Source organism: Pagrus pagrus, assembly GCF_965226575.1.
Source record: "Pagrus pagrus genome assembly, chromosome: 2".
Taxonomy (NCBI): domain Eukaryota; kingdom Metazoa; phylum Chordata; class Actinopteri; order Spariformes; family Sparidae; genus Pagrus; species Pagrus pagrus.
Window position 1 is genome coordinate 715,748 of NC_140186.1, and position 10,687 is coordinate 726,434.

At 46.3% G+C, this 10,687-nt stretch overlaps 1 protein-coding gene across 5 annotated transcripts in view; it reads right to left on the reverse strand.

Moving 5' to 3' along the window:
* The window catches only part of LOC311252282 (CSC1-like protein 2), a 31,937-nt gene extending 21,623 nt beyond the window's left edge, over positions 1 to 10,314 (reverse strand). For 4 of the 5 annotated variants that reach the window (XM_084345308.1, XM_084345307.1, XM_084345306.1 and 1 more), the window contains exon 1: positions 9,806 to 10,314. In XM_084345308.1, coding sequence (XP_084201434.1) covers positions 9,806 to 10,204 — 399 coding nt within the window. In that variant the 5' untranslated portion in view covers positions 10,205 to 10,314. Of the gene's footprint in view, positions 1 to 9,720 lie in introns of all 5 variants that reach the window. The other variant, XM_084345309.1, reaches the window with a different exon arrangement.
* Between the last annotated feature and the right edge of the window lie 373 nt (positions 10,315 to 10,687).

A 10,687-nucleotide genomic window follows, 5' to 3' on the forward strand; every position in this document is an offset into this window, starting at 1 on the left:
GCCGAGTATAAACCCATCACTTCAATCTGAATGTCATGTCTGCGCCACTTGATGTCGCCTTTCTTTCCCTCTTCTGTTTCGGGACTGAGCAGCGGCGCGCAAAGGATCTTGGGATATGTGAGGCCGCGAAGGATAGTAGCGGTGCGTCCTCCGAAAAGAGGGAAGGCCAGGCTGCATGTGAAGGAGCCTTCGACTTGGGACGGCCTTCACGCAGTGTTGTGACGTAATTGGCCTTCGAGGGCTGCAGCCCCTGAATTTGGACACAGCCTGTGTTTACTGATGATTAGCTAATGCTAACATGCTACAGCAGTGGTTCTCAGTTCTGTCCTGTCCTGTCCCCCAGAGGACAGAGATGTTGTCCCGCCCCCTGAGTTGAAACACTGTTGAGGACCTGATGATCTTCATGTGTTTCTCTGTATAAACTCTGAGCTGCTGGCAGCAGCATTCTGCAGACAATCACCTGATTCTCAGAACAGATTAAAATGAGCCGAGTTAACATCGGCAACAACTTAAATCAGTTTCCAAGTTTAGTTTATTAACTCAGTTTGTCACGTTTAAACCGACTGTGATTCTCAGACCAGAGAGAAAAGCACAGCTGCTTCACTGGACGTGCGTTTTTATAGACGAACACAGAAACATTCAAACTTTACACTAAACGTCGCTCACTTCAGCTTCATCAGCTGATTCCCTTTTTTAAAACTTTATTTGACTTTGACTTGATTTTGTTTACTGACGCCGCACTGACACAATGTTATCTGAACATGTGCACACTTATCATCACATGGATGCAGTTACTGTGTTGTGATGAGATCCTGACCCACCAAACATCCCGGAAAGTCTTAATTACATAATGACATCATCACCATCAGTGAGCGGGACGCTGTCTGACTGTCACTGCGGGGAGGGAGGCTGTTTTCTGGGGACAGATCACTGAAGTGTCGGTCGGTAGTGCTGACTCAGCAGTGCTTTTTCTCACCGCGACAAACTGTTGCCGAGTTAAAGTTTTCTGCCGGGAGACGAAGAGTCGGTCGGACCGACAGGCTGACGGACGCTTCTCCACGTATAACTGCTGTTCTTTTCCTCATAAGTTGCCAAAGACACGAGCAGTTACCACGTTACAGTTACTGCTGCTCTGTGGGACATTTCTCTGTATTTTATTGAGTGTTGGACCTGTTCAGTTGTCACACAGTGAACACCATCAGACCGACACCCCCCCGCTCCCCGCCGGCTTATCCGCTCACACTGGTCCGGTTCGCCAGTACTGCGGCTCTGACACCTCCGGAGGAGCATCAGAGGAGGGAAGTTTCAGCTCTCGCCGCATCTGAAACTTTCACACAGAGGCGGATGCGGAGAATTGGCGCAGGATCTCCGCATGCAAACGGCAGAGAAGGGGCTCTGATAATGACAGAGTCCCGCCCTGATGATGATGATTATACCTGCTCAACATGAACGTGTTAGCATTGTCAGTGTTAGCATGCTGATGCTAGCATTTAGCTCAGAGCAGCCTCACAGAGCTGCAGACCTGATTAATGGATCAGTTCTCCACATGTTCTGGTTTCTCTCCTCAGTGACAGTGAACTGAAGGTCTTTGGGTCGAGGACGAAACACTGATCGACATCATCGACGAATCGATCAATCATGAAAATAATCATCAGAACGATCGACAGTGAAACTAATCGTTGGCTGCAGTCGCTGAACTTTATCAACAAACGTTTGATTGCCTCCATAATAAGTGATTTAGTGCCTGAAATGACATCATCGGAAACTGCAGTGCACCCTGGGAGTGTTTCTGAGTCTACAGTGAGCTGAGAGGATCAGAAAGGCCGCACAGAGCTGACTACATTTCCCAGCATGCCTGAGCAGCAGCAGCAGCAGCAGACTGCTTCCTCCTCTGTGACCTACTGATCCCGTCACTATGGTAACCCTGACTACAGCTCCTGACCCAGTTTTTACGCCTCGACAGCCGTTTGTCACTGATGCACAGTGACGGCGCTCTGACTGATGATGTCATCGCTACATCACGTCGCTCTGCCGCCGAGGGAACAAACTGAGAACAAAGAGAAGACGAGAGGAAGCATCACTCTGGACTCTACACACCACCACCATCATCATCATCTTCACCATCATCATCATCTTCATCACCATCTTCATCATCATCATCTTCATCACCACCATCATCACCATCATCATCATCATCATCACCATCTTCACCATCACCATCATCATCATCATCACCATCTTCATCATCATCATCACCATCTTCATCACCACCATCATCATCATCATCATCATCATCATCATCACCATCTTCATCATCACCACCACCACCACCATCATCATCATCATCACCATCTTCATCATCTTCATCATCACCATCATCATCTTCATCACCATCTTCATCACCACCATCATCTTCATCATCATCATCATCACCATCTTCATCATCATCATCTTCATCACCATCATCATCATCATCATCACCATCACCATCTTCGTCACCATCATCTTCATCACCATCATCATCTTCATCATCACCATCATCATCATCATCATCATCATCATCTTCATCTTCATCTCCATCTTCACCATCACCATCACCATCACCATCTCTGTTGGTACGAGCTGAGGGCGAGCGGACATGTTTCTGTTTGTCTCAATAATACAACACGAACGATGTTGATTTTTATGAACATGTTGTTATTATCATCACGTCCTCACTTCTGTTCTGTGATTCGACCATCACAGTGTGACATCACAGCACGCCAGTGAAATGCCACCATGGACGACTTGGTGTCGAACACGTTTCACAGTTACTGGAATATTATAGAACCACATTATGATCAAGAGCAACATCAGCTGGAGGTGACGTGTGTTGTCCTTTAAGGTCAGTTTGTTTATTTAGTTTATCAGCCAATGAAAATCTTTCTCTGCTCATTAACATTTCATCACCAGAACCACAGACTGCTCCTTTAATCTACAGACTGCTCCTTTAACATCACGATCCAGATCAGAACCAGAACCAGAATGTTACAGACTGATCCACAGAGAACAGACGGTTCAGTCCAGCTGATTATCAGACTGATTTAACTCTGACCAGCCACCAAACTACAATCACTGACTTCCTGTTTGCACACCAGCTCTGAGGTCCGGTTGTGTCCAGAACTCTGTGTGAGAGGCACCAGAACCCAGCTGTCTCTCGTAGCGCCCCCCGCAGGACAAACTGCACATGCCAGAAATCATCAGGATGTTGATGGACACACTGCAGCCTCTAGGGGACGCTGGCAGGACTTTCAATGGTTGTTCTGATGGTTCTGTGTAGAACTGGACCGGTGATGGTCTGATGTAGAACCCCCCCCCCCCCCCTCTGTTGTCATGGTGCAGCAGCATGACTCATCTGAAGCCTCCAGGCTGAGCTGCAGACACACTGCAACACTGACAAACACACACACACACACACACACACACACACACACACACACACACCTTGACATCACACCAGAGCACCACTAACACCTGAACACCTGGTCCAGACCCCCACCTGACCCGGATCCACATCAGACCACATCATGGTGTTGGACTGACCCTCATTATTAGCTTAGCTCTGGCTAAAAACAACTGTTAGCCTCAGTAGTTTAGACCTCCACTAGCCCCTGTCAGTTTAGACCTGGTCTAAGACCTCCACTAGCCCCTGTCAGTTTAGACCTGGTCTACGACCTCCACTAGCCCCTGTCAGTTTAGACCTGGTTTAAGACCTCCACTAGCCCCTGTCAGTTTAGACCTGGTCTAAGACCTCCACTAGCCCCTGTCAGTTTAGACCTGGTCTACGACCTCCACTAGCCCCTGTCAGTTTAGACCTGGTTTAAGACCTCCACTAGCCCCTGACAGTTTAGACCTGGTCTACGACCTCCACTAGCCCCTGACAGTTTAGACCTGGTTTAAGACCTCCACTAGCCCCTGTCAGTTTAGACCTGGTCTAAGACCTCCACTAGCCCCTGTCAGTTTAGACCTGGTTTAAGACCTCCACTAGCCCCTGACAGTTTAGACCTGGTCTAAGACCTCCACTAGCCCCTGTCAGTTTAGACCTGGTCTAAGACCTCCACTAGCCCCTGACAGTTTAGACCTGGTCTACGACCTCCACTAGCCCCTGACAGTTTAGACCTGGTTTAAGACCTCCACTAGCCCCTGACAGTTTAGACCTGGTTTAAGACCTCCACTAGCCCCTGACAGTTTAGACCTGGTCTACGACCCTCCACTAGCCCCTGACAGACCTCCACTAGCACCTGACAGTTTAGACCTGGTCTAAGACCTCCACTAGCCCCTGACAGTTTAGACCTGGTTTAAGACCTCCACTAGCCCCTGACAGTTTAGACCTGGTCTACGACCCTCCACTAGCCCCTGACAGACCTCCACTAGCACCTGACAGTTTAGACCTGGTCTAAGACCTCCACTAGCCCCTGACAGTTTAGACCTGGTCTAAGACCTCCAGCAGCCCCTGACAGTTTAGACCTGGTTTAAGACCTCCACTAGCCCCTGACAGACCTCCACCAGCCCCTGACAGTTTAGACCTGGTCTACGACCTCCACTAGCCCCTGACAGACCTCCACTAGCCCCTGAAAGTTTAGACCTGGTCTAAGACCTCCACTAGCCCCTGACAGACCTCCACTAGCCCCTGACAGTTTAGACCAGGTCTAAGACCTCCACTAGCCCCTGTCAGTTTAGACCTGGTCTAAGACCTCCACTAGCCCCTGACAGACCTCCACTAGCCCCTGACAGTTTAGACCTGGTTTAAGACCTCCACTAGCCCCTGACAGACCTCCACTAGCCCCTGACAGTTTAGACCTGGTCTAAGACCTCCACTAGCCCCTGACAGTTTAGACCTGGTCTGTCTGTAGTCAGATCTGATCTGAACCATCAAACACAAACATGTTGTTTCCATCAGAGTGATGAAGATGAAGATGATGAAGATGATGAAGATGATGATGAAGATGATGAAGCTGAAGATGATGATGATGAAGATGAAGATGAAGATGAAGCTGGTCTCTGGATGAAGACTCTGACAGCTTCCTGTTGACCAGGTGAAGCTTCTTTAAGTTCTTCTGTAGAGTCGGTGCAGAAACATGATGCAGCGACTACAAGAGAAGGTGTCAGTCCACAGCCGGCTGCAGCACACAGATAACAGCTGTGTGTGTGTGTGTGTGTGTGTGTGTGTGTGTGTGTGTGTGTGTGTGTGTGTGTGTGTGTGTGTGTGTGTGTGTGTGTGTGTGTGTGTGTGCGCGTGCGTGTGCGTGCGTCCGTCACAGGCAGGTTAGTGTGCAGACGGAGGGACCACATGGATGAACACCCTGTGAACAGTCATGATAACACAATGAGTCCGTCTCAGCCTGGATGGGTCCAGACTCCAGACTGTAACCAGCAGAACCAGGCTCAGCCGTCAGAGACAGTTGGACCTGCGTCAGCCTGAACACTGTGAAACTGAATCTCTTATCAGCCGCTTGCATGTGTCTGAGTTCTGGGTGACGTCCTGCTTCTTGTTTAAGCTCTTCTCTCCTCGTGCAGCTGGACGTTGTTGAAGGTTAGATGTTGTTAGATGTTGTTAGATGTTTGCAGTGCTCGTGTATCTCATCATGAGTCAGAGGAACTGGACTCTGTGACTTACTGAACCTGGCAACTTACTGAAGGAGAGAAAGCATTTTTCTGTATTGCAGATAAAGTTAATTAATTCAAAGTGTCTCTGATGCAGCGTCCTCTCTCTCCGTGTCCCGGCCACAATAATCTGATTGGTCACCAGTAACAGCCAATCAACATCGAGTAATCTGCATCTGCAAAGTAACTAGTAACTAAAGTTATCAAGTAAATCTGGTGGACAGGAAATATAAAAATACTCAGGTAAGTATGTCAACACTGAGTAAAGTGTACTATTCACATGTATATCAGCTCCAGGTATTGATTATCTGCCCTGATGACTCGTTCATTGATCTGCAGTCAAAGAGCTCATCATGAAGCAACCGATGATCAGCTGTATTGATCCAGATGAACTGGACCGGCCGTGTGTTATAGGAAGAACTGACGGATGAATAACAAAACCAGCAGAGGTGGAGATGTCCGGACTTTAGTCCACAAACACTGGAGCCTACATTACCCATAATGCACCTGGATGGAGTTGTTCACCACAGCCTCCCTGCCTGGTAAACCTTCACTGAAGCCCCCTGGTTTATGATCATCAGCTGATATTGATCCCTGACAGACTGATCTTTGTATCAGTGTGTAATGATTCGCAGTGACGTTCACTGTCTCAGTGCGCTGATGTGGTTTATTGGTCAGTACACAACACACGTCTGACGTTTGGAACAAAACAAGCTGCTCGGACTCGGTTCTGATGGTCTGAATGTGGATCGACCCGCCGCCTCCACCGACTCATCGAACAGGAAGCTACCTGCTCCAGTATGGCGGCCGTGATGACGCATCGCTCCAATGACCAGCAGCGACCAATCAGGTGTCTGCATGTCTGATATCTGTGCGACTGAGAGCTACTGAAATGGTGCGTTTAAGTGCAATAATAAAAACTGGAAAAATGAATTCTGTGATCAGCCGCTGAATGAAGAAAAACAAAGGCAGCGCTGCTTCACTGTCCACTCTCAAGTGTCGGATTTCAGAGCTCTGACCAGTGGCTGAAAATAACTAAGGAACATTTACTCGAGTACTGTACTTAAGTATACGTCTGAGGTACTTGTACTGTACTCTACTCGAGTGTTCTTCATTTTCTGTGACTTTATACTCTTGATGTTTTACAGGTGAATACACATTAATGGCGGTCTGGCTAACGAGCTTTAAGCTGCAGTATGACTACAGACGGATCAGCGACACCGGTGAGGATGACTGGTGCTGGACTGTACGGCACTTTACTACCATTTACTGGATTTAAAAAGATAACATTTATTCCACAAGGCCAAGAGCTCAATGTCACAATGTTAACGAGAGGTAGAGATGATTTATGTATTCATGAAGATCGGGTCAGAAGTTGTTCTGAAACAAACAAACAAACAAACAAACAAACCAGAGCGTGACGTCAAACATCAGACGACTGCGCGTACCTTAATAGGAAGAATCTACAGCAGCATATGGATTATTTCAGCTGATACCATAATAATTTCAATAATTTTTGTATTTTAAAATAAGTTCCTGCTGTCCTGAGGGTTCAGATGTAGCCGGCAAAGATGGATGATTTATTATTCACAGCTCTGATCAGATTAAGATTTCTCCTCTCTGAACTCTTCTGAACCTCTTCTCTGGTCTACGCCACGTGGCCCCGGTCTACGCCGCGCGGCCCCGGTCTACGCCGCGCGGCTCTACGTCATGAACGAGACAACAGCATCGTTCTTCTTCTCTGTGTTTATTGGCAGCTGGAGAACCAACTTTAAAGGTGCATACCGCCACAAACTGTGTGTAAATGCTGCACTTCAAGTCAACAGAAGCAACTTGTGTTCTGTCTGTTCACTGTAACACTGAATGATTTATCACATATTTAAATACGTCATTAAAGGAAGCTTAACCAAACTGCATACAAAACAGTCAACATGCTAAGCTAGATAGCTTCAGCTTCTTTTCTCCACTATGACTGACTGATTATTAATAAACTGATCATGTGAGTTCATCTCAATGATATTCTGGAGATGATGCTGGATGTCTGCAGCTGTGTGGTCGACTGTGAGTGTGGTGGTTTCTACCAGTCACACCACAGTATCTCCTCACCACAGCTGTGGTTTATAATTAAATGTGATGAAGTATCTACAGAACCATCTCTGTGCTAAAACACTCAATGTTCACCACATATGAGACGTGTTTTGGCTTTAAAGGGCAGAATATATCCACAGAAGGTAGCTGCCCCAGGGCATCAAGGACATACCCAACAGACCCACGGACCTGACGGACCCAGAGACCACATGGACCACAGAGCCTCTGCATGACGTGACAGCAGAACAGCTACAGAGATCAGAACAACTACAGAGAGATGGAAACTGACTGCAAAAAGATTAAAATGACAACAGAGAGAAAAAAAGACTATAGTGAGAAGCAACACTACAGAGACATTCAAAATGGCCACAGAGGGAGGCATAACAACTACAGAGAGACAGAAAACAACTGAAGAGAGACAGAAAACAACTACAAAGAGACAGAAAACAACTGCAGAGAGACAGAAAACAACTACTAAGAGACAGAAAACAATATAGAGAAACAGAAGACAACTACAAAGAGACAGAAAACAACTACAAAGAGACAGAAAACAACTGCAGAGAGACCGGAAACAACTACAAAGAGACAGAAGACAACTACAAAGAGACAGAAGACAACTACAAAGAGACAGAAGACAACTACAGAGATCAGATCAGCTACAGAGATGTAAAAAAAAAAAAGACTATAGTGAGAAGCAAAACTACAAAGACATTCAAAATGGCCACAGAGGGAGGCATAACAACTACAGAGAGACAGAAAACAACTGCAGAGACAGAAAACAACTATAATAATAGTATAGAATAACAGTATTAGTTACAGGAATCTGGTCACACTATATTGATCCTAGAGATGTATGTATTAGGTTGCCTTTTATTGATTCATATGTAATTGATAACTGTCAATAGGTGTTGATGAGACAGCTGTTGGGTCAGTGTCTGTGTGGGTCTCCCTTATGTGATCACCAACAACGATTTTAATAATCAATTAATCATTTAAGACATTGATCTTGTAGTCATGTTCAGGTGTTGGTCTCTGCTTTATAAAAACAAGATATTATCAATACACAGTATTTAATGTGGTAAATTCAAGTTCCAGCATCAATCTGATTAAATCGATTAATCGTTAATTAAACTCTTAAAAATCATTTCTATAAAACCATAATGACATAATTCTCAAACGTTTGACAGATTTGGGTCAAATCTGAGCCGATCATCGTTCAGACAGCTGCACTAATGATTAGTCATTATTGATTATCAACCTTCTGGTGATTCTCTCAATGAATCGATTAATCGTTTGGTCCAGTGACGTCCTTAAAATCTCGTTAACACCAGAAATGATTCAACGTGTCAGAAACTGGATCCTGATCAGTTTTTATATTTTACCATATCAATAACTCATCATCAGAATAATGCAGCTTCGGTCCATGTTGCATGACTGATCGATTAATCGGCTGCTCGTCGTTGAGGCGTCACAGAGCGGTTTCTGTCTCGTCCCTGCTGTCTGACACTTGAAGCTTTATTTCGGCTTTGGATCCGGACGTGTCCGCGGCCCTGCTGCACCTGCAGTCCGGCCTGAGCGACACCACCTGCAGCCTGAGAGCGTCCGCTGGCCGCCGGACAGTCCCCGACATTAACCGCCGACACGGGACGACGGCTTCAAATGGAGGACAGCGTGTCGACGCGGCCGCCGTCAGTCAGAGGTGAAATCACATTATAGCTGCAGACGGACGGACGGACGGACGGACAGCTCCGTGTCCTCTGCGCACACATTATATAACCGACACCCCCCGCCACAACAACACCGGGCCCGTACGGAGGCTGGATGGTGCTGTCCGGGTGGAAACAGCGAGCCGGAGCCGCGGACAGGCCGCCGGTGAGGCTGCAGCAGCGGCCTGTCAGCCGCTAATCAACCCGCTGAGGAGATCAAACAAAGCCGTCTTATGAGAATAAAGCCTGTAATAATTAAAGCCAGTGAGATTAGAGCCGGTACCTGACCATCCGAGGCCGATCCCGCCGCTCCTCTCCTCACACAATCAGCGAGTTTCAGCGCAGACAACGAGCCGATAAATCCTCACCAGTCCAGCGCCGCCCCGGCCGCGTCCTGCCGCAGCGCCGCCATCCCGCAACAAAAAAAAGGCTGATTCACGCCCGAACAAGTCAAACCGCCGCCGCCGCAGGAACGTGTCCCTCCGCCGGCCGCTGAGTGTGCTGCGAGCCGCTGCTGCTCCGCTGCTGTCGGTGATAAAATGGAGGCGGTTTTTGTGGGAACAGAAGGAGCGGGACCGCTGCTGCTGCCGCCGCCGGGAGGAGGAGGAGAAGAGCGGCACCGCTGCTGCGACACAGCGCCGCCGACAGAGGGCGCCACTCCGTCCCTTCACAATAAGAGTATTAAGTACATAGAATAAAATAGAAAGTATTCTCCAAATAACTAAATAACTGACTATATCAGATACAGTCGATGTTTCATTTGTCATTCCTCCGTAATGAATACGATTTAAAGGTATCACACTTACATGTCATAAAAAGTACAACATTTATCCTTCCACTGTTTTATTCACACAGGCCTACATTTAAAGATGAAGTAGGAAAAAATAGAAAAATATTAGAGTTTATATTAACGTTTAGTGTTTTTGCTCTTTAAATAAATATATTTTTGACATTAATTTTTATCACTTATTGACTATTACAAATATTATTTAAACATTTATGTGAAAACAAATTCCATAGAAAAATATTATTCATTTACATTTTTACTGGGGTTATTATTATTATTATTATATTATTATTATTATTATTATTATTATTATTATTATTATTATTTGATCCTTTTTGTATGGACTTTTGTAATGGCAGCGGTTTGTGAAATGTTCAGTCGCATGTTTGTTTAAAAAAAGAAAAAGGAATCTACCATGGTGTTGGCTTATTTAGAAATATACAGTATATATACATACATGTAC